The sequence below is a fragment of the Ochotona curzoniae genome, unplaced genomic scaffold (genome assembly GCF_017591425.1).
Source record: "Ochotona curzoniae isolate NIBS_2020 unplaced genomic scaffold, NIBS_Ocur_1.0 contig_64, whole genome shotgun sequence".
In the NCBI taxonomy this organism is placed as follows: Eukaryota; Metazoa; Chordata; class Mammalia; order Lagomorpha; family Ochotonidae; genus Ochotona; species Ochotona curzoniae.
Window position 1 is genome coordinate 45430174 of NW_024466502.1, and position 26928 is coordinate 45457101.

At 36.7% G+C, this 26928-nt stretch overlaps 1 protein-coding gene across 2 annotated transcripts in view; it reads left to right on the forward strand.

Moving 5' to 3' along the window:
- The window catches only part of FNDC3A (fibronectin type III domain containing 3A), a 130678-nt gene that overhangs the window by 28886 nt on the left and 74864 nt on the right, over nucleotides 1-26928 (forward strand). For both annotated transcript variants that reach the window (XM_040991421.1, XM_040991422.1), the window contains exon 3: nucleotides 12600-12675. In XM_040991421.1, the coding sequence (XP_040847355.1) occupies nucleotides 12600-12675 (76 nt within the window). The remainder of the gene's footprint in view (nucleotides 1-12599; nucleotides 12676-26928) is intronic.

Below are 26928 nucleotides of genomic sequence, written 5' to 3' on the forward strand. Positions count from 1 at the left end.
ACAAAATAATAAAAAAAAAACAGGTGCAAAAAATTTACAATACAGGAAACTAAAGCAAAATGGCAAATGTAAGTCCTATCTTATCAATAATTACATTAAATGTAAATGGCTTAAAGACATTAGCTAGCAGAGTGGATAGAATCCCTGATCATGGGTCAGTATTGCTGCATAATGGGTTAGGTTGCTGCTGGCAACACTAGTATCCTCTATGGGCACGAGTTCAAGTAGTGGATTTTGTACTTCCTATCCAGCTCCCTGTTAATATGCCTGGGAAAGCATTAGAGAGCAAGTCAAGTGTTTGGGCCCCTGTACCAACATAGGAGACCCAGAAGAAACTCCTGGCTTCAATCTGGCTCAGCTCAGGCTTTTTTGTCTATTGGCGGAGTGAACTAGTGGATGGAATCTCCTTCTCCCTCTCTCTACCTTTCCATTCTCACACCCTCCCCATTTTGTGGGAACTCTGCCTTTTTTTTTTTTAAATCCTAAGTAGGCAGTCTTGTCTTTTCTTTTAAATTTTTATTGGAAAGGCAAAATTACAGAGAGAAGGAGGAACATAGAGAAAGATCTATCCACTGGTTCATTCCCAAAAGACTGCAATGGCCAGAACTGAGCTGATCCAGAAAAACTTATTCCAGGTCATATGCCGGAAGCTGGATGGGGAATGGAACAGCTGGGATATGGTCTGGCTCTATATGAGATGCTGGTGCTTTTAGGTATAGGATTAACCAATTGAGTCGTGGTACCAGCCGTTAAAATAGATCTTTCAAAAAGAAAGATGGAAATCTGTGATCTTACTATATTCTGTCTATAAGAACACTGTCCTCTGGAGTGTGTATGTCTTCCAATGAACCATATGAGACCTGTGAGGTCATTTGGTCTGGCCCTGCCAAGGCAATCATAGGCAGAGCTTAAAATTGAGTAGAATGTAGGCAAATGTTTAAGTTGGTTAATTTTGTATGACCTGCAAGTGATGTTACAAATATTCAAATGACCCTTGCCAGAAAAAAGGTTACCCATCCCAGTATCATGACATAAACAAGTTGAAAATTAAAAGATGCTAAAAGATGAACCATTGAAAGTATAACCAGTAAATATAGGTGAAGGCTTTTAGTTAAAAAAAAAAATGTTGCTGAAGACAAAGCACATAACAAAAGATTGAATTCATAGCTGTTAATTCATCCTTAAAATACTGAGGTGATAATTAAAATACTGATGTGATAATTGACAAAATGAAAGGCAGAAATAGATGAACAATATTTATTGGAGAATTTAATATTCCAAATCAATATTGAAAAGAACAATTTGAAAGTTAATTAGGAAATAGAATAAACAACACTGTAGATCTAGCATAAATCTTTTTAATATTCCACATGAACAACTATGGTACTTTACAAAAGGTTAACACAAAATAATAGAGAAATTGAGGTGCAAAAAATTGTAGTAAAGGAAACTAAAGCAAAATGGCAAATGTAAATCCTACCTTATCAACAATTACATTAAATGTAAGTGGCTTAAGCACAGTGGTACAGTCTTTTCAAATGCACTTGGGGCATTGGCCAGGGTAAGTCATATGGTAGCCCTAGAACAAACTATTAAATTTTAAACGACAGAGGTAATACAAAATGGATTAGGATAAAAATCAGTAACCCAAAGGAATTTGTTGAAATAGCATATAATTTAAATGAAGTAGTATAATCCTAAATAACCAGTAGGTTAAAAAAAAGAAATGAGAATGGAAATTTGAAGCTACTTTGGGATAAATTCAAAAACACAAGACATTAAAATTCATCATAGATAGAAAAAAATAATGTTTAGAGGAAAAACTATAACTGTAAGAGCTTTCATTCAATAATCTTACTTTCTACCTTAATAGATGAGCAAACTATTCAAAGTTGCAGAATAGAAAAATATATAGTAAAGATTAGAGTGGATATATATGAAATAATAGGATAAGCCAAAAATTGGTTCTTTGTAAAGAAGAACAAAACTGCCAACCCTTTAGTATATTGATCAGGGAAAAAAGTAAGCAAATTACTAAAATCAAGGATGAAATAGGATATGTTACCCTGTTACAGAAATAAAAAGAATTATTGCAGATATTTTGAACAGTTGTATGACAATAAAAAGATACTCCAGGTTAATTGGACAACACATATCTAAAAAGTGAGCAATCAAATTTGAATGAAGAGAAAATATATAATCTGAATGTAACTATACAATTTGTATAGCATTTCCATAATTTCCAAAAGTGGAGATAGACTAAATGTCCATCCAGACAAAAGAATAAACAAAATGTGAATCTCCATTCAGTAGACTATTATCTGACTGTAAACTGGAAAGAAGTACTTCAGCATATATTACAACCTGGATGAATTTAAAAACACAGTCAAAAGAGTCTTAAATGTTTTTTGGAGGTAATAAAAAAATGCCCTATGATTTTTGGGGGGTGGGTTGTACAATTTTGTATGTGTTCTAGAAATCATCGAATTGTACGTTTACTGTGTCAATTTTGTGATATGTAAATCATATCTCAGTTAAAATTTTTAGAAAACTGTTTACATTTTAAATATTTTTATGATTTAAGTATATTAACCCAGAAATAAATTATTATGAAACTGTTACCAACTTTTTGATAAATGAGGTGAATGTATAGAATTAATTTCAGAATTAAATCACTAAATAGATATACGTTATTAAATAATTTACTGTATTCTTTCTAAATATGTGTATAGATATTATACTCAAAGTATAAATAAGCTAAATACTCCCACATTAGAAAACAAAATAAAGGTATAGGTTTAAAATGAGATACTTTTTTGAATTTTAGATTGTTTGCTGATAATGATTCACAATTAGATGTTCTTTGTTGACTTGGTTGCTATGGTAACTGGATACATTCATGTACAGTGGAAGGGCTACCAGACATTGGCTAATTTGATAGGAAGTGGGGTGGTGGTAGGTGTTGTTAAGTATACTGATCGTTGATTGTGCCTTTACCTCCCATCTCCATGTATAGTTTCACTGGAGAGCTATAACATGATTTTAAAAATGCTTCCAGAGTGGTATTTCTAGAAGTTGATTTGTTAGACCTAGGGTATTTTGAGGTCCCAACTTGCCAATGAAGATTACCTCAGTACTTAATGAATTGGAACAAGTTAGACCATCTGGAGCAGAAACTTCAATCTTAAGAGTGATAGCAGTTGAATGAGAATAAGAAGGATGCAAGCAAGGGTAAGTAATTGCTACTATGCTATACATGACCTTATTAGGTAAGCTTGTTTGTGATTTATCACTTCAAATTTTTAACTTATGCCTAAATCCTAGGTGTGAGATAGTAGTACTTTGTTAAAACTATAGGTTTAAGTAGAATTTTTAAAGTCGCAAATGTGCCAGTTTTAGGGCAGGCTAATTTCTGATGCAGAATAATTTTACTAAATCTAGAGTTATTTGTATTTGAAAAATACTTTATAAAAACACCTTAGCAACTTTGTACTTAACTTGAGCACTAATAACTAAATATGTGAAACACAGTTATTGGACACTAATAATTTAAAATGGGAAGTACTTATAAATGAGATTGTTTTAGCCCATAGCTTATATTTGTTGCAAAGTGAATTATATTTCTACATTTTACCACTAAGTTAAAATGTGTGAAGCTTTTGTAACTGCTGTTTTTCTATTTAAAGTCTTTATACTTTGAGTATAGAATTTCAGAGTTTATGAATATATTATAATTATAAATGTGTGGCTTTTCAAGAGCTATATGAATAAGGACAGTTTTAACAGACTAATGTTAGGTCAACTGGAAAAATATAACTTTTCTGGGAACTAATTAACAATTATATTTAAAGAGAATTCACACTAATTACATTTGAGTTTGTTGAAATTATTGAAATGGCTATTTCATACCATATGCACATACTGTCATTGGGTAATTTATTATAAAGTTCAAACTAATCTAATAGTATTTACCATTCATGTAACTTTGTTGTCATAAAATTTTTGAAACATAAAATTATTCCAGTAGCTTTTTCTGATTTCTAGATTATAAACTCTGTGTTTAGTGAGTACAATGAATTGATTTTGCTATATTGATATAATTTATGTAATAAGGTTTATTCTTATGTAAAGACTGTCTGCCTTTAAAATGAGCTTTTAGTAGCATAAGGCAGAAATTTTATTGAAATGATAAATTAGTTTGTTTTCAAATGTAAGCAGCTTTTACTGAGATTGTTCCATGTTAAGGAAGTGTATGTTCCTGTTAAGTATAAGCTGCACAATGGATTGGTGCTATAAACCTAGTCAGGAAGTGGACAGAAATGATAAATGTGAAAATGCTTTGTTAATAAGACAAATACAATCTTAAGCTATGATATTGTGATCATCCTCTTGGACGATCTTCACTTTAAATTTCAGTCTGTTTAGTAAAACGCACAAAATCTGTTCTCTATCTTAATAAAAAAAATTTTAAAGGAGCAAACTAAAGTTGCTTTCTACATTTAAAAAGTTAAATTTTGTTAACTTCGGAACAAATTACTTAAGATAATTTGCTTTTTTTCTTTCTTTAGAGAGTGTAAAATATTGGCAATTTTATATTCTTTACTGAATCCTTCAAGACTTAAAAATAGTGGCAATTTCTACAGTGGTAGTAATAGCATGGTTTTTCTGATTATCATTTCCCTGGACCTGAGATCTGGGGAGAAAGTACCCTCCAGCTGTTTGAGAGGCACCTGAACACAGGTGCAGTATCCGAGAATGTTCCAGGGTGATTCTGAAATTCTCATATGATAAACTTTTCTGGGTTTTATGAGCAGATGTAAGGTTACTTTTCTAATTTAGCATTTTTTCTTAGGAACTCTGATGGCAATTAAGTAAAATTGTAGTTGAAAATGAAGGGAATTATGAGAATGCTTAAAAAGTTTATGGAAAGTGAAGTAAAAAGATAAGTTTATTTTGGTACAGAAAGTTTTGAAATCCTCACATTCACAGAGGTTGACTATTATGAAGAAATAATGCACAGATTTAATTTGTTATTGTTGTTACTGATAAGCTGTTTTGATGTTGCCTTACATGTGTTATTGTCAGAATTTAAGAATATTTTGAAAGAGTTTTAGCAGTAACCAGTAGCAGTTTAGATGGGAAAGTATAAATTTTTATACCTAGGGTATTTATTTTTAGAATATTTACTCATTAGTTTCCCTTAAAAAATACACATAGCTTTTATTAAATATTTATACGCTGATCATCGAATGAAGTTAACTTATATAGACAGAATACTGATAGTTCATTTGTGCCATTTTTGTTCATTAGTTCAGAGTCCAAGGTGGTACTCAAATCTATTTTTAAATTATTATTTGTACTCATTTTAATTTACTTCAGTTTAAGTGCCTGGTTGATATAAATTGAATTTTAAGTTACATGATTTGAAGAAGTTAGATCTATGGAAACAGTTTATTGAATGCATAATACAAAGTAACCTTTTGAGTTACTTATTAAAAATTTGTTTTGGATCTAATGGTACCCCAGGTCCCACTCAGCTTTGACTACTTCAAAAGTGTGCCCCCTCTGTAGAGATGTAGGTATTCCTAAATTGGGCTTGTTGATCCCTGGTCTGTGCCCTCCTGTCCTTCCTCCATGCAGAGATAACTTTTTCTGTTTTATCTTGCTTTTATAGAAATTTATTTTTAATCAGTATTTTTATTGAAATTTATTTTCTTTTATCAAAAATTATTAGAGAATAAAAAACAGTTTTTCATATATATGAACTGTGATTCTTTAAGGTGGTTGGGATTTAGGAGAGTAGCAGTGCATTTTAGATAAGTGTGAATTTAGGGGTGTATTTATTTGCTTCTGCTATTTGATCACAGATATTGTAAAATTTTGTTTTTGAAGAAATCCAGTGAGATACTACATAATCCCATTTACAGTATTATATTTGTAAAATGTACTCCATAATATATGCTTGTGCCAGTACAGACATCAGTGGTATGAATTAAAGATAATAACTCAACTTACCAATATTTCTCACTTCCAGCGGATGCTTTGTTGTAAGATTTTGGCGGTCAATGAGTTAGTTAATACTATTACAGTGCTGTGGTAATTCACTTATGATTATTCTGGAAAGAGTTTTTGCATATTTTATCTCAGGTAAAGTAGTTATTTGTAAATCTTTGCCTTCCTCACTTGTATCTGCTGCATACATCATACTTGTATTTTAATGAGATTATGGAACATTCTACTACATTTGTGTCTGCTGAATGTAAAATGGCATAGGTATCCAGGTAGCTTTTGGTGGTGCCCAAAACTGAACCACACATATATATCTATATGTGTTAATTTCTAATCATGTTTTCTAATTTAATCTTTTTAAAATAATCACAGTTGATAATTACTATGGCTCGTCTTGTTCTATAACCTCTTTCTTTGCTGTATCATGAACACAGTTGTCTGTTTTGTTTCCTATTCTATCTCCACTATCTAGAACAGAGCCTCGCATGTATTATGACCTCAGTAACTATTTGTTGAATAAATGATGATTCCTTGAACAAAAGTTTATTAAGAACCTGTTAAGAGTTGGATCTTGGCATAGAATCTTATATAAAATGTATCAAGTATTTGCTTTCTTAGTGAACTTTGTTTCCAAAACTAGCAAGTAACTTGACTAAGCAATATCATATAGTGGTGAGTACTAGATATAATGATTGAGTAGGAAGGGTGTGACGAGTATGTGTTTCCTATTGTTAGGTGGTCCCAGATGATGTTTGAGATATTGGAGTTACAATAAGGAGCCAGGCTTGTGAAGAACTTGGAATATGAACCATGATTTTAATATCCTGTAAATAAAACATAGCAAAAAAGATGTGTAAAAAATGAAAAAATGGTGGGTTTTTTTTTGAGAGAGAGAAACATGTGAAAGAATTACATAGAGAAGGCACACACACCCCCATACACATTTTCCAAATGGCAACAATAGTCAGGTCTGGGAGCCAGGAGTTTCATCAGGATTTCCGTGTGGGTCCATGGGTCAAGTACTTAGGCCATCTTGCTCTGCTTCCCCGGAGCATTAGCAGGCAGCTGAATTTGCAGCACAGCAATCAAACTTGATCTAGTGCTCATGTGATAGCAGCTTACTGTGCTACATCACAGTGTTGGCCCCTATAATATGTATTTATTTTGAGAGATTTATTTATTTATTTTTAAAGATTTACAGAGAGAAAAGGAGAGATAAAGATGTTCCATCTGGTGGTTTGCTTCCCAGATGGCCACCAAGGCCAGCAAAAAACCAGGCACCAATAGCTGCTTCAGAGTCTCCCACATTGGTTGAAAGGGCTCAAACACTTGGACCATCTTCTGCTGTTTTTCCTAGGCTATCAGTAAAGCTGAATCTCATGTGGAGTAGCTGGGACACCACCCTTTGCCCATGTGGGATGCTGGCATAGCAGCTGGTGCCTTTCCCTGTACAATACCAGCCCCTAAAATGTATTTTTGAGCCATTTGCTTGCATAAAATCTTCCAAGGTTTGAGAATGTACTCTGGGGGGAAAATCCTTAGACTGGATAAGGTGACTACCTTTTTCACATTTTTGTATTTCAAATTGATCTCTCTTGCAGCTGTTTTATCATCCTTCAGATTCTCTTTTCTGATTTACCATTTCTATACTATTTTATTTTCTTCCTTTTACTTCCTTTAAGTTAACTCTGGCATTCCTGAATGAACTGAACATTCATTTAATATGTTAGTTTTCCATATGTTTTACTACCCAGGGTACTTCACAGGGCTTGGTGTTTGGTGTTGTGGTGAGGTGTTGTTTGTGACACCCACATCCTGCAAACAAGTTTGGGACCTGGCTCTGCTCCTGACTCAGCACCTCCTGGGAGGCAGCAAGTGATGACTTGAGTACTTGGTTCCTGCCACCCAGTTGGGATAACAGCTTTGGATTTCTAGCTCCTAATTTTGACTTGGCACACTGCTGTAGTTTATAGGCATTTGAGGAGTGAAGAGTGAACCAGCAGACTGAAGCACTCTGTTTTTCTGACTCTCAAAAAAAAAAAAAAAATAGGAGCCTGCTTTCTGGTGTAGCTTGTAAAGCTGCCACCTGCAATGCTAACATCCCATATGGATACCAGTTTGTGTCCTGCTCCACTTCCAATCCAGCTCTCCACTGCTGATGGCCTGGAATAGCAGCAGAAAAAGGCCCAAGTGCTTGGTTGCTTGCCACCTCTAGGAGACCCAAAAAGTTCCTGGCTTCAGCCTGGCTCAATCCAAGCAATTGCAGCCATCTAGAGAAACCAGTGAAAGAAAGATCTCTGTCTCTCTTGCTTATAACCTGACTTTAACACATATTTTTAAAAATTTTTTGAAGAAAAAGCTTAGCTTTAATTTGTCAGTAAATTTGCTCCCATTCTGTTCTCTGGCTAGGGCTCTCAGTTGGGCAGTTTTTCTGTCAATGTCACCTAAAGTCATTCACTTACCTACATTCAGCCAAAGATACAACAGAGCTATAAATGTACAGTGAGATGATCAAGCAGCCCTCTTTCCTCATTCTCATGGGGTTTTCACCAAAGTAACTGGATCTGCTTTACATGGTAACTCAGGAGTCCAGAAAGGAACTTTCCAAGAAGCACAGAACCCAGAAACATAAATGCTTATGAAAGAAAGTTAAGTCAGATGACCAGGTTGAGTATGTCACAGAATCTAATACCAGGAGGTATAATTCACTGGGGCCTGTCAGCATAAATACAGTTTAAAAATTATTAGAAAAAGCAGAGTGCCAGGGTGGAGAGGCAGCAAGAGAGACAGAGTGAGATCTTCCTTGGATCCACTGGTTCACTCCCCCAAATGTTTGCAACAGCTAGGGCTGGGTAGACTGAAGCCAGGAGCCAGGAATTCCATCTGGGTCTCTTCCTAGCTGGGTGACAGTCAACCAAAACTTTTGGGCCCTTGTCTGTTACCTGCCAGATTCATTAGCAGGAAGCCGAGGGGGAACACTATCTCCAAGGATTTAGTATGGAATGCAGGTATCCCAAGTTGCTTTGCCCTGTAATCTCACTTCTTGATATTGTGTTCCATAGCTATTTTCTTTTTATTGCAGTGTTTTTCAATAGGATGTAAAAGGTAAAGGGCATGGATTCTTGTTGACTTTTGTATCAGCCTAGAGTAGGATGTGTGACACACTGTTGAAATTGAGTAAATTGTTTTTGGAGAGTATGTCTGGTAAAATCTGGCTAGCTTTAAAATATATATATATGTGTGTGTGTGTGTGTGTGTGTATTGGTCAAGGGACTATATTTTCTGGTTGAATAATACATTTTTGGAAGGATAAACACAATAGTTTTATAAGCTGGGAACAGGATTTAAGAGGGAAAAGGGAAGAAAGGAGAACTTTCTCATTTTTGTTCTGTTCTGTTCTGTTTTGGAAAGGCAGAGTTACATAGAGTGGGGCGGGGGGTGGTTCTTCCATCTATTGGTTTGATCCATTTCCTCTGAGCAAATGCCCTGTTCACTTGTCATGGTAATATTGATATCATGTACTTTGTTAAATTTTTATTGAGTCTTTATATCCATAGGGTGAAACAGATTTTGAGATAGGTTAGCCATAATTGATTTCATTACTTTAATAATTTCCTCTTAATTCTTTATGCCAAGACTCTGAGTCTTGTTCTCATGAAAACTGTTAACTCAGAAAGTTTTATTCCAGATGATTCACAAACCCTTTGGCTCTATTGTATGACCTTTAGTTTAGGAATTCTTGTGCCTTAACTCCACATTAGCCACACCACTCTCAAATCACTATTTACGAAAGCAGTAAAGAATAGACTAGTTCAAAAAGAAAGTAAAAAGAACTGAGTTTGTTGGAATCATTAAAAGTATGTTGGAAATGAAAACAACAGCATAAAAATATTCCGACCCAATTTCAAAGTTTTATATTTGATTTTAAATGGCTCTTGAGTCACAGAAGACATCGATATCAAGAACAAAGTGGCAGGAAAGCTGAAAAGTAACAGCAAGATTACTATGTACGTGGAAGCTTAGTTAAGTAAAATTCATAGTCTTTAAAGCATTTATTTCTGAAGAGAGAAGAAAACATACATCTAAAAAGGTTAGGAAAACAACATAATGAACGTAATGGAAACAAAAGAAAGGAAATAAAAGTGAAAATTAATGCCTTAAGTTTCATGTAAAAAAACAAAACAAATAGATGTATAGGTAAACACATATATAGCTATATTCTCATAGATGAACTGTATAATGGAGACTAGCATGTTGGGAAGTGAAGATATGTTGCAGTATGCATCTCTACTCCTGAATAAAAGGAGGACTCTCAATGAAGCTGCTAAATATACATTGACAGTAGGATACTACAATGTCAGTATACACTTAAATAACAGAATGTGGGACTTTCTGTTACTGAAAAACTAATACTTCTGTAATAATATAGGGGAAAATAGTAGAGGAGGGGAGAAAGGGAAGGGATGAAGAGGAAGTGTAGCAGGGGAATCCCTATACTTACAAAAATGTGTCCTAGGAAGCAATAATAATAATAAGACTTCTTAAAAAGCAGAAGTAATGCCTGAAAAGATGCCTACCAAGATGACAATGATAGCTTAACAGGCCTTTCTGCAGCCTGGCCCAGGGCACTGCTTTGCTCAGGTAGAACTCTACATTGCCTTTCAACTGGCTCCTAAGACCCTTTATATTTATTCTGATTCCTGTCTCCCTCTCTCTGTGTTTTTCACCTTTCCCATTTGTACTCACACTCCCACTATCCCATGCTCCAACCATGTGGAACTATAGGACTTCATTTGGTTTAGTGCACATTTTATACAGTTTATGTTTCCATTTCTTGAATTATGTGGTTATTCTCTAGGCCTGAAAGACCTTCACACTTTGGTCTAGTTCCTACTCAGTCTCTCAGTCTCAGTTTAAGTTTTGTATTTTTTTTTAAGATTAATTCATTTTCATTGGAAAGTCAGGGAAACAGAGAGAAGAGACAGAGAGGAAGAGCTATGTTCAATGATTCACTCCCCAAGTGGCCTCACTGGTCAGAGCTAATCCAATCCGAAACCAGGAGACAGGAGCCTCTTCTGGGTCTCCCACGCAGATACAGGGTCCCAAGGCTTTAGGCCATCTTCGACTGCTTTCCCAGACTACAAGCAGGGAGCTGGATGGGAAGCTGGGCCGCTGGGACACAAATCAGCACCCACATGGGATCCTGGTACGTGCAAGGCAAGGGCTTTAGCTGTTAGGCTACTGTGCCAGGCCCAGATTTATTTTCTTTGGAAAACCATTCAACCAACAAGTACACACTACATGCTGAGATACAAAGATTAATTAAGATGATAGTTGGTCTCTGTTCTTCAGTATCACTTTGCTTTTGGCACAGCTTTTCACCAATTAATACTGAATATTAGAACAAGATTAGCAGTTAAGCTGAATCATCAGAAATGTAGAGCTGTGCTGCTCCAAATTATCAGAATAAAATGTATTTCCAAATCTTTTTGTTACAGCTTAAACTTAAGAAATGATTTTGGTTAGCTTTGGGGGGAAAATATGAATCTTTCCTAAGTAAATTTTAGGCACATTATAGGCCTAACTATAAGCAATTAAATTTGCAAAAATGAAAGATAACAGAAACTAGTGTTTTTTAAATTTCTCAATCAGCACTGTCCAAATGTAAATATAATTGAAATAATCATGCTAAAAAAAACAGTGAACACCAAAAAATCACCTGATTAGTTGTGTGAGATTAGTGTCCTATGCAGGATATGACTGAAGAAGTTTATCAAAATGGGAATGTTTTTATTCAAGACTTTCTGTTTTCTCTGCTTTTCAAATGAAATAATAAGTATTTATTTCCTTTACAATAGATAGAAATTAACTGAAAATTATATGTTTCATACATTCTCAGCTATCATTTAAGAAGGCCTACAGTTCAAGAATGCACACTCATGCTTTATAAATCTACTTGACAACTGATGTAGTCTGTGGTTTGACTTCATCTTTGTTTCAGAGTGATTCTTTCACTTTCCAATACAGATTTTGCCACTATTGACTCTTTTTTGTGATTAAATTTCTAATTGACAAATATTTTATATATTTATTTTGTGCAACACATTTTAAAGTATGTGAGTGTTGTGGATTAGCTGATCCAAGGCAGTTAAATGTCTTTATATAACCTCTCATACTTATTTTTTGTGTGATGAGGGCCTTTAAAACGTAGCTGTTTTCAAGAGTTGTCATGAATTGCAGACTATGTTGCATAATAGATGTCTTGAACTTATTTCCTGGAACAACCTTTTCATCTGTCAACCAGCATCTCCGCCAGTTCCTGTCTCATTTGTTCATTCTTTCTTTTAGTAGTGTCCATCCCTGTGGAGTTGTCTTCTGTGTGCCACTAGTTCCTCTAGCATGATAAACACAAACATGTGCTTTTTGGAAATGAAAGTGTAAGACAGAGAGATAGCAGTATCTTCTTTTTCTTTAATTCTATTAACCTTTCAGTAAGCCAACATTACAAGTGTACGATACTCAAGATCCTTCTCAGTTTCATAATATTTTGCTCTTTTATGATTTTGATTAATACTTCTCTTCATTTTAAGGTTATACTGGTTCAAGTTAATCCGGGAGAAGCATTTACAATTCGAAGAGAAGATGGACAGTATCAGTGCATTACAGGTATGAGTGCTAATTTATTATCATCAAGACTAAAGAGACAAATTGTTGATGTGTAACGGTGTGTATGCTTTTGGGTTCTTCTTCATTCTCAGCAACACAGTAACGCACGGATATTACTTTGCATTTAACTGTTGCAGATGCATCTATTTTGTCCTGTATCCTGGTTTCTTGACTCATCTAGCTATAATATTATTCATATCACTTTCCTGCTCAGAAATATTTATGAATTCACCAAGATTCCGTAGTCTTTCCAGAAAGATGATTTCAGCTTTCTAATGTTGTCCCCATTTCCCTTTTACTATTCCTTCCCTTTACTCTTTCTAAACTGGCTTACTCACTGAATTTTAAACCTGTCTATACTGTTTTCCATATCTAAAATTAAGTCCCTACATAACCATCACCAGCCTATGCAAGCAACCTTACAAATAGCTGCAAGACTGAGCATAAATCTTACTTAACAAGTTCTTTGTAATCAATTTTTACTGAGTATCCTGCCCTTACCACTGCTAACTTGTTGGCTGGGTGATTCTTTGCTAGAGAGCTGTCCTGTGAATTATGGGGAGTTTAGCAGAATCTTTGACCTCAGCATACCCCTTCTGTGGCAGTAAAAGTCCAGATACCACCAGTGTCCTCAGGGGGCAAAATTTCCACCCTCTGATGAGAACCATTAGCATGTGTGAAGATGAGTCAGGTAGAGAGCACTGGGTTTAAGAGTAGAGAAACTGGGACTAATGTGGTGGCACAGCGAGTTAAGCTGGCACTTGGCAGTGTTAGTATCCCATGTGGGCACAAGCCTGAGTCCCAGCTGTTCTGTTTCCAATCCAGTTCCCTGCTAATGTGCCTGAGAAGTTAGCAGATTGCCCAAGTGCTTGTGCCCTTTGTCCACGTGGGGCATCTTAAAGAAGCTCCTGGCTCAGCCTGGTCCAGCCACAGTGGTTGCAACCAGGTAGGGAGTGAGCTAGTAGGTGGAAGATCAGAAAAAGTGGATTTTTTGTATTGGTTTTAAGATTTGTTTATTTATCTGCTTATTTGAAAGACAAGGTAACAGAGAAGGGAGAGAGGAAAAAGCAAGATACTGTGACTGCTACTTCACCCCCTAAAATGACTGCAGCAGCTACGGCTGGGCTAGGCTGAATGAGAAGCAGTTAGTCGAAATGTTAAACAGACTGATGTTTGAACTGTGTGTTTCTTGACGTTTAAAGCTTAAGTTAAGTTAATTTATTTTTGTGGTAGTTAGGATAACTTCACTTTAGATAGACTCCACATTTTATACTTTAAAAAGATACCAAAGGAGGAGGGTTTACAATCAGTATAACAAACCGTGTCTTTACTTGTCAGGTCTTCGTGAAAATGGTTTAACATTTTTACTAGGTACTTCATTGAATGTAAGACTCTAAAAAGCTCACATCTTAAATTTGTACATCCTTTTCATATTGTTTTTAGTAAATGTTTATAGTGGAAACATTTAACTAGCATGACATTGATCATTTCAAACATACTTATTATATGAGAATCATTATTCTTTAGTGTGACTTAAAATATGAAATTACACTTATGTAGCCAGGCCCTAAATTATAAACAACATATTTTTAAAGTAGTCTCTCTCTATATATATTTATTGTTTAATTTTTATTTATTTTAATGTTTCCATAGTTGAGAAGGATACATGCCCATGTGGGCACTGGTTAGGATGGGGAGGGTCAAGGTATGGAGGAAGGAGAGTAGGATAAATGTTTCCAGTTTTTTTCTTTTTCTTTTGTATCTGCAGGGACAGGGGTATAGGGAGGGGGATATTCTTTGTTGCCAGACTACATCAGCACCTGGGGATGAGAGATGGTCTTAGAGAACCCAGTGTGGGAAAGAACATGGGCCATGCCAGGTTGGGGTGGAGGACAACCAGCACGCACAAGATCCAGGCTGGGAACTAAGGAGACTTCCCTGCTAGACTGTGATTCCCACTGGTGAGTGCACGAGTCAGAGCTGAGGACAGAGCAGGCTGAACATGGCTGTATCATTTTCAGCATTCATGTGGGTTGGGTCCAGGAGCAATCCAGACTAGGCCCCAGTACTCACTGGCACTCACAAGAACCAGAGAGCCAGCCCCTAGACCATTCTTTTTTATAGTAGTTTCATTACATGTCAAGAATTTGAAATAATAATTGGATTAATAAGTGACTAGGGAAATAAATGTCTTATTAGCAGTTCAGGCTGTCTAGTTATAGCTGGTTATGAACAGAGCTCACTGTAGTACTTTTCCCACTATAGCGAACTTCCTGGAGTAACCAGTTGATATTTTTTTTCTGTGAATTTATGGAGTGTTTGCTGAGTGTACTTTGCCACTTGCAGAGAATTCAAAGGAAAACCATGACATAGTTCCTGCCATTCCAGAACACAGTGTAAAAAGGGGGAAATTGACAGCAAAATAAATAAAATAGAACAGTAGAGATGTGCATAGGGTGTTAGGAGAACATATAAAGCAGGATGCTGTGACAGAGCAGTATGTAAGGAGAAACTTACTTCTTCCAGAAGTGACACCTGTCTTTAGGGACAAGAGCCAGTTTCCGGAAGGAGATAGGGTCTCAAGGCATTGTAGACAGATTAGTGTTCAAAAACAACAGAAGGAAAGAATGACTCGATTACTCAAAAAATTGAGGAGAGATTAGAGTTGCTTAAAAGTTGTAAAAAGTTGTGGCTGGAGGTGAATTTGAAAACAGACAGATCTTGAAATGACTTGACCAAAAGGACTTTATTGTGAGCATGAGGAAGAGCTGTTGAAGCAGCTTATGCCAGAGAGTTATTGTCCAGTTTACAGTATGGAACCATCAATAGAATCCTCCTGTGCTTCCTGTTGATCAGAAATCTTCCTACTTAAAGCGCCTAGAAATGTTCAATCAAATATAGCAGACACTTTTAAAAATGTTTCTTCTTTCCTCCATCCCCAAAAAGAAGAAATAAAAAAAGAAAATGAATCTCTGGGCCAGGAACAAGAACTTTGAGTATTTGCTGTTAAAGATGATATTTTTTCTATTTGTAGTGAAAAGGAATAAAACTGCATACTTGTTTGATTCGATCAGTGTTGAGTATTTCATATCATTCTTCCCAAGTCCTCCAGAGGATCTGATGTGTGTCTTTCCTTGGCTCTGCACCTTATCACCTGTGCTTGGGGCCTCACACCACTGCTGTCAACTATCTGACAGTATATAGTCGGTCCCCTGTTCTAACAGCAAGAGTTTCAGTTTGTTATTCTGCCTAAGTTTATTTATACTGCCTTGTTAGTTTGTTAGGCTTATTTATTTTGCCTGCTTTAGACTCATGCCTCATTTTTTGCCATCCTAGGAGAAAAATCACTGGCTTCAGTACAAATACATTATTACTTTTGCAAGGAGGGTGCTATCTTCAGTCTGTTCTACTAAGAAGTTTTTTGAAATTGATATAAAAACTTGAAGATTTTATGTTTTTGTAATTAATTGCTTCAGTAAACATATTAATACATTATACAGTGAGAGATACTGTAAAAGTTAAGTCATGTTCTCATGGTACGTTGTAATGGAAAAATTTATTGATTAAGTACATTTTAGGTTTAGTAATAATGCATCTTTGTAACATGTCTGAAGACTTCCCTTTTTTATTTTGTAGAGTAGTATGCAGAATAAGGAATTTCTAAATTTGTGTTACTGGGAAACTCATAAAAGCATTTATAAAGAAAACATAGTAAATTTTAAGATTTTTATTGTATAGCTAATTTTCCTGGTGGTAAGTGGGTACCCACTTTTAATGTCATCTATTTCATCTGTTCCTTTAAGCCCTTGATTCGGTTTTTCTTCTCTCTCTTCTTTCACATAGGGAAATAATTGAGAACAGATAATATAATAAGTTCTACAAGTATTTGTAGCCCTGCTGCCCCCCTATAGCACTTAGCTTAAAGAAAGCTCATTGAGTGTTGCAAATGAATGAGGAAGGAACTGATAGTTGTTGAGCAGTTTCTATGTACCAAGCAAAGGAGTCCATATAGGAAAATTGTGACTAAAACCCTCATCACTGAGCGTCATTATATGGCTTTTTTTCCCTCTTCCTTGACACTTCAACTGGAATGAATGGAGTGAACAAATAAAATTATAAATTAAATGTGTAGTTTTTTAATTGCCATGGCACTTCTGCTTTGGTGGGATTTTGTGCCAGTACATGAAAGAAAAGAAGTTATTAGGAAAAGAAAAAGAATATATAGAACAACCATATGTGATCCTGGCTCTTTCAAATTATGTGTTTTTAGGAAATCAAGCAAAAATGTTGTTGATTGCCCAGTAAATAATCCGCAGCTATAGAGGGGTAATGTTCTTGATCTCATAGCAAGGTACTCCTCAAATAAACAAGGGAGCTTCAGACCCTTACATCAGAACCAGTGGCAATGTCCATTCCAGGCAAGAGAAGAGGGCTTCACTCTGTGAATAGAACATACTTATTTTAGCAAAACCAGAGCTAAACATTAGTCATCGTTGAATTTAATTCACAAGAGAAAACAAATGAAATGTTGAAATATGAAAATAAATATGTGAGCTCAAACAAGATGGTGGCATTTGCTTATTATTTGGTATGTTGTTAGCCTATTTTGGAGGAAGTATTGGCAGACTGGTATTGTCCCAAGGAAGAAGTAACCAAGAGAGGATAGAAGAATTGAAATCATTCTTACCAAAAACTGTAGAAATACTTGAAGGAATTTTAACCTGGTAGACAGCTGGTTCCCAGCACCTCTCAAGGAAGCAGATTTTGTCTCAGGGAAGAACTGTTCAATTTTTATTTCTATAAAAAGATGGAGTCACTATTTGGTCCTGTCAGTTTATGTGTTCATACACTGGTTGGATGATATTATAAAAGTATGTCCTGCATAGAAAGAGAAGTCTAGCTGAGTATATTCCAGCATTAATCCTAAATAAATATTCTTTGGTTTCAAAATTATCTTAATTAAACTAAGATCTCTTTAGTTAATTGAGAATGTGAATAACTGTATGAGATTCTTAAATTTAACAAGCCTACCTGTGTGTACATTTCATAAAGTAATTGAGCTAGTGAATGGTTACTGCTCATAGCAGACCTATAAATAGAACACCAACTAGTTGACTTATTAATACCCATTTCGGCTGAAATCAGCTCTTGGGAAGCAAACTTGCACTAACTGTCTAAGTATTACAGGGACAGAAGCAATTATGCTATCTTTATCTTGATACATAAGATCTTGCTTAACTAAAGTTCTCAAGGAATTATATCTTCCATATTGTATTCTTTACAACAGAAATTGTCTCTCTTCATACCCGATTCTCTGTTATAAAATAATGCCTTTTCCTTAGTAGGTGTTCTATCAAAATGTTAGAAATGAATCACTAAATTTTCTTAAAGTATACTTGCTTGCCATAACAACTACTTTATGGCAAAAATATTTCTTTATTTTTTAATATCTATTTGTTTACATGGAAGTCAGGATTACGGAGAGGTAGGGAGATAGAGACACACACTGAGGACAAAGATCTCGCATCCACTGGTTTACCCCCCAGATGGCTGACATAGCCAGGGTTGGGCAGAGCTGAAGCAGGAAGCCAGGAGCTTCTTCTAGATCTCCCACATGGATGGAGGGGCCCAGGTACTTGGACCAGCTTTTTCTGCTTTTCCCAGGTCATGAGGGGGAGCTGGGTGGAAAGTGAAGCAGCCAGAACTCAAGCTTGGACTCATAGAGGAGGGCAGCATTGCAGGTGGCACTTTACCTGCTATGTCGCAATGCTCACTTCCAAAATATGTGTTATTATACTTGGAGATATTTTAGTGCTTCAAAGTCTTCAATATGAACACCAGTTAAAATTGCACAGTTGTGTGGAAGTGTTAACAGGCCAGTGGCACAGTGTTTAAGTTGCCACTCACAACACCTGCATCTCATATCAGAGTGCCTTGTTTAAGTTCAGGGTACTTCCCATCAGACTTTCTGCTGTTGCACCTCCTGGGAGGCAGAAGGTAACAACTCATACACTTTGGTCCCTGCCACCATACAGGAAGCCTGGATTGTGTTCTAGGCATATGATTTCAGCCTGGCCCAGTCCTAGCTATTACAGATGTTTGAGTGAACCAGTAGATAGAAGGTACCTCTATCTCTATCTCTCTTTCTCCTCCTTTCAAATTAAATGAAAAACAATATAAATTCAAATTAAATAAATATATGCTTGATGAATCATAGCCTTTGTTTAGACAATGATCTTTTTTTTCTTCATTCACTTAGTTATTTGGTTTTTAAAATTTCATTTATTTGAGACACCAACTCTCATCTGCTGGTTCACATCTAGGACCAGGAGCCAGCAACTCAAGCCAGGATTCCCACATGAGTGGCAAGAAGCCAGTCATTTGGGCCATTGCCTGTGTGAGCAGCAGCAGAAAGTGGGACTTGAACTCTGGTACCAGGCTATTCGCGGCCAGACCAAATACCCATAAACCTGTTTTCATCTCCTGATAGCAGGTGAGACACCTGGGTAACCACCAGGCATAAACCCAAACTGTATGAGTATTGAATACATTTGTTGAATTCATGGATGAATAAACAGGCCTGGTGCATATTCTCAGCAGGCTTGGCAGACAGACAGTCTTTGTCACCACCATGAAGTCCCAAGGGACACTTTGTTTCAACTCTGGAAAACCAGCTGTTTATCAGATCAGTCAGTCTACCTCAAAAGGTGGAAAAAGCAAACACTGCAAGCCACTCTCTCCCGATCCTTCCTCTAGGAGACAGCACAGACCTCCCACAGTCAGAACAAAAGCTAGATATTGATCTTTTAACCAAAATTCCTGGATTTCTGCCTGTTTTCTTATGACCTGATTCTTAGGTGTTGAAAAGAAAGAGTTGTGAATTCAGCTTTACTGAGAAGTATCACTTTCGGTTTTTCAAATCTTATCTTACAGAAGCCAGGAACCTAATTAACAGTTCCATAGCATGCATCATACTGGAGTTTCTAGATTAGAAACAAGTCCTGAGTAGACTGGAGTTAGTATGGTTTCAGGCCCTGTCCAGTCCTGTTGCTTTCCTTTTTGGATCCAAGTGACACAGACCAACTTGGCAGCAGTTGTTGACATGTTATCATTGTTGCCCCTGTGGGGACTTTCTTCTCTGCCGGTGGGAGGTTTCTTCAGCCCTTCTTGTTTCTACTGTTCTCCATCCAAGAAGCAACCAGCACTTGTGTTGCTGATGGGCAGTTAATACAGCTCCTTCTGTTCCCATTTGTTTTCTCCTCGGTGCTGCTGCTCACCAATACTTTTCTGTCCTCACCTTATCTTCTGATTCTTCCTGCAATTAGAAGGCTTTTTCAAGGGAAGCCTTGTATTCCGGCATTGTGGGAAGTGTAATCAGATAGTTATACTGCTTCCCACTAACAGTTAGTCAGCTCTTTTATATTTAGTATGTCTCACAAAGCATTTGGTTTTTTTGTTTTGTTTTGTTTTACCACAAGTCCCCTAGATTGAATCAGATCTATAATAGAATGTTTTTGTCAAATACTTACAAATCCTGTATCCCTCTAACATGAACTATGTTGCCTCAGAGTGTTATTAGTTTTTCAAAAATGGGAGCTCATAGTCTCGTCCTTCTCCTGCATTCTGGTTTAAATCCTTATGCCATAGGACCTAACTAAAGCCTTCTTCCCCCAATGTCCTTATGAGAAGGGGAGAGGAGTGCAAAATTTTTCTCTAACTGGTGATGTGATCTGACATCCTGAGACCTCTGAGATAGCTCGGCCCCATGACTAGATAGGTCAGAATTTGATATTAAAAATTCCAATAAACCTGTGCAGTTGATTGGAAGCTAAATGTCTGTTCTGGATATAATGGCCACTACAACCTCTTGCTGCAGTTACTATAATTAGAAGTATGAAATATTGTCCATGTAACTGATCTTCCCAAATTAGCAGTGAGAAAACACTAAGAGAAGTAACAGGAGGAGGTAGGCATTATCTTGGCAGTTAAGATCCCCTGTCCCCACAATTAGAGTGCCTGGAGTCAGTTCCCATCTACAGTGCTGACTCTAGCTTCCTGCTAATTCAGATCAGGAATGATGGTAATTATAGCCCAAGTGATTGAGTACCTATTTCCATATGGGAGACCTGGAGTATGTCCCTGGCTCCTGGCTCCAGTCCTGACTTTTGTATTTGACAAATGAACTAGCAGATTGGAGTTCACACTTTGTGTCTCGCATCAAAAAGAAAATTGAGAAGAAATAGCATAATTTGTTATGTGAGAATGAATTCATGATATACTTTTTTTAAAAGATTTTTTTTTATTGGAAAGTCAGAATTAGAGAAGATACCAAGAGAAGGATCTTCCATCTGTTGTTTCACTCCCATGGCCACAGCTGAGTCAGGAGCTTGTTCTGAGTCTCCAACGCATGTGCATGCTCCCAAGGCTTTTGGCTGGCCTTGACTTTCCTAGGCCAAAAGCAGGGAACTGGATAGGAAGTGGAGCATCCGGGACATGAACCGGAGCCCATATGGGATTCCAATGAGGACTTTAGCCACTGTACCACCACCGTGGGCCCATAATACACTATTAAAAAGGACAAGCCTGGGGATAAGTTGACCTAGGTTCTAAAACTAATGGTGTTAAGTAGGATAACAAATGTTAGTTCAGCATGAAGAACCACCCTGTAATTAAAAGAGCTGTGCAAGAGTTAGAATACAGTTCCGCACCCATCTTTGTTGGTGGCAGTGTATATTCTGAGGGTGTGATTATAGAGGTCATTTCATTTCTTTTGAGGGAATGTTTGGAGTTGATTCCTTTTAAAGGTCTTCACAAACTGTAAAAGTTATGATTTATAACCTTAAATAGATTACTTATATTCTGGCTATGGTTTTCTACAAGTGTAAAATCAAGATGGGCCAGTGCAAATTGGATTTTGCAAGTTCATACTAGCTCTTAAATTTTTATATATTCATTAGTATACCAGTTTTGTGTTAAATTTATTTTAACCTAGAGATCAGTATTCTTTTTTTAACAAGACCACTATCAAAACAGTGATATTCATCCAATATGAGTAAGCATTTTTTCATAAATGCAAACTAAGCCATGAAAAGTTGTATCCTTTATATCTTACTTAGAAAATACTAATTAGTCCTAGAAAATGCCTTAAAGCTTAAGTAGCTGTTTTTCATACTGATGGAAAGCACAAGTTTCCAATACAGTGGTTCCAGTATTGCTGCTGAAACATTAGTGAATCTTCCTTGTGGAGATGAACCCCAGCAGATCAGCCATTCATAAATTCAGCTCATTTCAGTTTGACTGAATGACTATGATTCATCAGTGTAGACTGTGTAAATATACCCAGGTTGTCCCTGTAAGCTATTAAACGTTACTCTTGAAGAGAAACTGTTAAGGATGACTTCGTTTAAAAAAGCTGCAACATTTGCATTAAAAAGGAAAATATACAAGTTCAACTCATCAATTCCTCGTGTTTCCAATACATAAAATATCACTGTTAAAACTTCTCTCTCAAATAGAAAATTCTAAACCAGTTTACTGAATGCTATTAAAGTGGCAAAATTCTATTGAGTATAATATATAATGATAAAAGCAGATCAAAACCCAAAATAGGAGTATGTGGAATAACATCTTTAATCTTTATAAGCCGCTTGCATTCTGGCACTTCTCGTATCATTTTAGTAGCTAAACTAGGCTTGATCCAAACCTATTTGAGAAGCAGCCTGGCAAAATGCTATTAAGACAGGCAAATGAATGGATATACAGTATCTCTTTGGATACAGTTCTCTCTGCCTGTCACATGGCCTTGCTTTACCTTTTAGGAGTGAAGCCACTTATTTGAGGTAGACAAGAGCTGGGAGGTGAAGAGGAGAGAAAAGCAGATTGCTTTAGAATGGAGGAGAAATTGAAGATGAGATATGGGTAAAGGCAAGCAGAAAGATGAATTTGAATGTTTTAAATAGGCAAGTTAGAGGTTAAAAAAGAGGATCTTTAGGATTTTTAAATACATAAGTAGGGTAGTTTCTGTTTACTTTGATTTTTAAAAGCTGTCTGAAATATAATGAATAATGATAAGATGTAAGTATATATAAGTAAAAGAAAATGATAATGTGTTTTTTGAGAGAATGATTGGGTTTTAAATTAAATTTTTATTCAAATAAATGGTTAAATTTTTGTAAAAGTAGTTTTTGTATATGTAATATACAGGAATTTGGAAATATTCTTTTCTCTCAGTAGAAGGGTTATTTGATCCAGCACCATTTGACCCTGTATTATTTCCTACTTCTTCAAATGCTACTTTAAACTTTCCTTTTATAATTAGTTTATTTTTTTTCTTTCCTTACTACACGGACAAAATTCTTTTTTGATAAGTATTAACATTAAGGTTCTAATTTATGTAGCAGTTAAGTGAAATAAGCTGGTCACAAAACAAATATAGTATGATTCCGTTTATATGAGGTACCTTGAGAAGTCAGGTTCCTGGAGGCAGAATATAGAAGGGTGGACGTTATGATTTTTATAAGATTTATTTATTTACATGAAAGAGTTACGGAGAGGTAGTTCTTGGGAGGAAATATAGATATCTTCCGTCTGCTGGCTCAATTTAAGGACTGCAAAGGCTGGAGCTAGGCCAGTCTACAGCCATTAGCCGGGGTGGGTGCAGGGAGCCAAGCAAACACTTGGGCCTTCTTCCACTGCTTTTCCAGGAAGATTAACAGGGAGCCAGATTAGAAGTGGAGGCCAACCTTTGACAGCAAATATCTGAGCAAATGGAGAACTCTAAGGTCAACTATTTCTGCCACTGGACCTTGGAAGGATTTCCTCATCCTTGGAGTGGCAAGTTTGACAGCATTTTAGAATTATCAAAATCACTAGAGCAGAACCCTGGAGCATGCTCCGCACCAGGAACTCTGAAATTACATTGGATGGCTGTTTCCCATCCCCAAGTACTGAGGCAATTGGGAGGCTGGGTGCAGCTCCTCCCCATATCACCACTACACCCGTAGATACAGGAGGAAGAAAATGTAAGTTTGGAAACAATAATCTCACCCACTTTCCCCTAACCCTCATTCCTTCCCATCCTGATCAACTATGTAAACATCATCAAAAATAAAAATAGAAAAGAAGGAATGAGGAAGAAAGAAAAAAGAAAGCAACAAGGAAGGAAAGAAGGAAAAAGAAAAAAAGAAAAGTGGAGACAGCCAGTACTCAAAGCAGCAACGATATTGGATGCCAGCACCACAAGTAGTGACTTTACCCGCTATACCACAGTACTAGCCTCAAGGAGTTACTGTTTAATGGGTACAGAATTTTAGTTTTAGATTTGAAAAGTGTTGGAGATGAATAATGGCAATAGCACAGCAATTTAAATATAAATATTTAGTAACATTGTTAAATAATATGGTAAATAGAATTGTGAGATGGCCTCCAACTACACTGCCCCATCATGGTGTGCCATACGCAATACCTAGGTGTCTGAATGTTTTACCTCTGTGATTGGGCTGTATTGTATGGCACAGTGAACTTCTAAGGCAGAGATTGGACTCACCCACACCTAACACAAGGGACAGATTCTTCTGAAAAAAAAGAAAAAAAGAAATTTGAAGCCTAAGAGAGTTGAGAAGGTGAAGATTTGCTTACTGGCTTTGAGGGTGCAAGGAGACACATAGCCAGTAACGTGGAGTAAGATCAAGGAACTGACTGTAGCTCCTGGCCAACAGCAAGGAAGTAGGGACTTCAGTCCCAGGATTACAAGACTTTGAATTCTGTCACATCATGTGAATTTGGGTAAGGTCTGCAACCTCCAGATAGGAATATACCCTAGGTGACACCTTAGCAGAAAAATTACTTCTACCAATATCGACTTTTGAACTGTAAAATTGAACTTAACAAATGGATATTTTTTAAAAGCACTAAGTCTGTGGTCATTGTTACAAAGCAATGGATAATGAAAACAAATGATAGAAACATTTTTTCTTTTCATAAATTATAATTCAAACATAGCTTGTGCTTGTGTAGTCAGAGTATTTCTTGGGTAGTTAAGTTATTTCTTCCTATATGTGCCTTTCCTCTCCACAAACCCTGATGGCCTACCGCCATGTCCAGATCCTAAACAGAATGGAAAGGGCAAAGGCAAAGAGCGAGAAGAGATGTTTCAGGGGACAGACATTAGCCTACTGTTAAGAAACCTGGGCACTCTAACAAGATTCTTATTAGAATACCTTGATTCAGTTCTTGCCTTCAGCTCCTGATTCTAGCTTCCTGTTCATGTCAACCCTGGGAAGCAAGTAATTTGAAGCTCCTGCCATCCACATGGGAAGTGTGCTTTGAGTTCCTGGCTTCTAGCATAAGCCCACCCTATTTTGGGCAATTGGGGAATGACCCAGTGGATGAGCGCTCCGTCCCTCTCTTTCTGTCTCTCAGATGAAGTGGTTGATGATTTTTGTAAAGCCATCCCCTTGAGGTTTCACAGTCTACTTCTCATCACACTCTCCTTGGCTCTGACTTAGTTGCCTACTTCTAAGGAGGAGAGCTCAGGGGGAAAGAAACTCACTATTGGGAAGGAGAGTCTTCTGCTCAACTTAAAATCAAGGGATTATCACTGCAGAAGAAGGGAATCGGAATTACTAGATGACACAATCTATTAAAAATAATTTTACAAGTACAAGGAGATTCTATGAAGATGGCAGTGTGGGTAGCACCAAGAAATACACAATAACACTAGCGGAATCTAATGTAATTGTTTTGGATTTCTGGAATCTGTTGAAGGTTGGTAAATTCTAGGGCAAAGATTTAGAGTACATGTGGAAAATTCTTGTGGTTTTTTTTTTGTTTTTGTTTTTGTTTTTTTTTTTTTTTTTTGCACAGTAGCATCTGTGTCCCTAGCCGTCTGCCCCATGGTGAAACAGCCATGTTCTGGGAAAAATCTGTAAATAGTTCTCTGGACCTGGATGGGGAAAATGTTCTCTGCCTTCCAAATGTTGGGGATCTGCCCTCTGGTGACTGACTACTGGCTTGTGGTCCCAGAGACTGGCAGCCATTGCTACGTACCTCTTACAGTTGTTGCAAGCCCTTCCACCTCTGGCAAAGATGACTTTCTGGAAATGTAGAATTAACACCCTTTATCCTGCTTGGGAGCCAGACATTAAAGGCAATGCATACACAGGAACAATGATATTAAGTGACCATACATCCCAGTGAAAGGCACAGGTTCAGAGAGGAACTGAAAGGACCTTAAAATTATACTTCAAACTGATACATGGCACAGAGACAGCCTGCAATGTACTATGAACTCTAGGGAAGGAGATTTTGGAAGTTATGACATTACTGAATTCAAATGTGCATTTGGAAATATCCTTTTGGGATAGGACAAATACCATATGTTCTGATATAAGACATCTTCATGCAAAATATAAGATATGCAGGTAAGGGCTTGGCACAGTAGCCTAGTGGCCAAAGCTCTCACCTTGCATGTGCCAGGATCCCATATGGGTACTAGTTTGTATCCCAGCAGCCCCACTTCCCATCCTGCTCCCTGCTTGTGGCCTGGGATAACAGTCAAGGACAGCTCAAGGGCTTTGGACCCAGCACCCATACGGCAGACCCAGAAGAAGCTCCTCGCTCCTGGCTTCAGATTGACTCAGCTGCAGTCATTGCAGTCACTTGGGGAGTGAATCATCAGATGAAAGATCTTCCTCTCTGTCTCTCTTCCTCTGTGTATCTGACTTTGTAATAAATATAAGTAATTTTTTAAAAGGTATAAACATTCATCTACACATATTCATCTAGAGGAACTGTATAGTAGAGACCAAGAAATGAAGATACATTGCAGTATGCATCTCCCAAATACAAGATGTACTTCCAATGAAGCTGTTAAATAGATCTTGAAAATAGGATGTTGAACTTTCTACCGTTGTATATACCTACAGTGTTAGGATACACTGAAATAGTTGAACGATGGATTGTGGTTATTTTTAAAAGACTGCACTATTGTGAAAATATAGGGGAAATCATTGCGGAGGGCTTGCATGGAAATCCCTGAGCCTGTGACACTGTACCATTAATTAATTAACTCAAATGTCCAGTTTTCAACAATAGCAAGATCACAAGTCACACAAAGAAACAGGAAAGTTTGACCAGTCAAAGGAAACAAATCCACAAAAATATCCCTGAATAAAAGACCTCTTGGTAGATCCAAAACATAAAAACTTTGAAATGATTTTTGAAGATTGCTCAGAGAGTTCATGGAAAATTTGG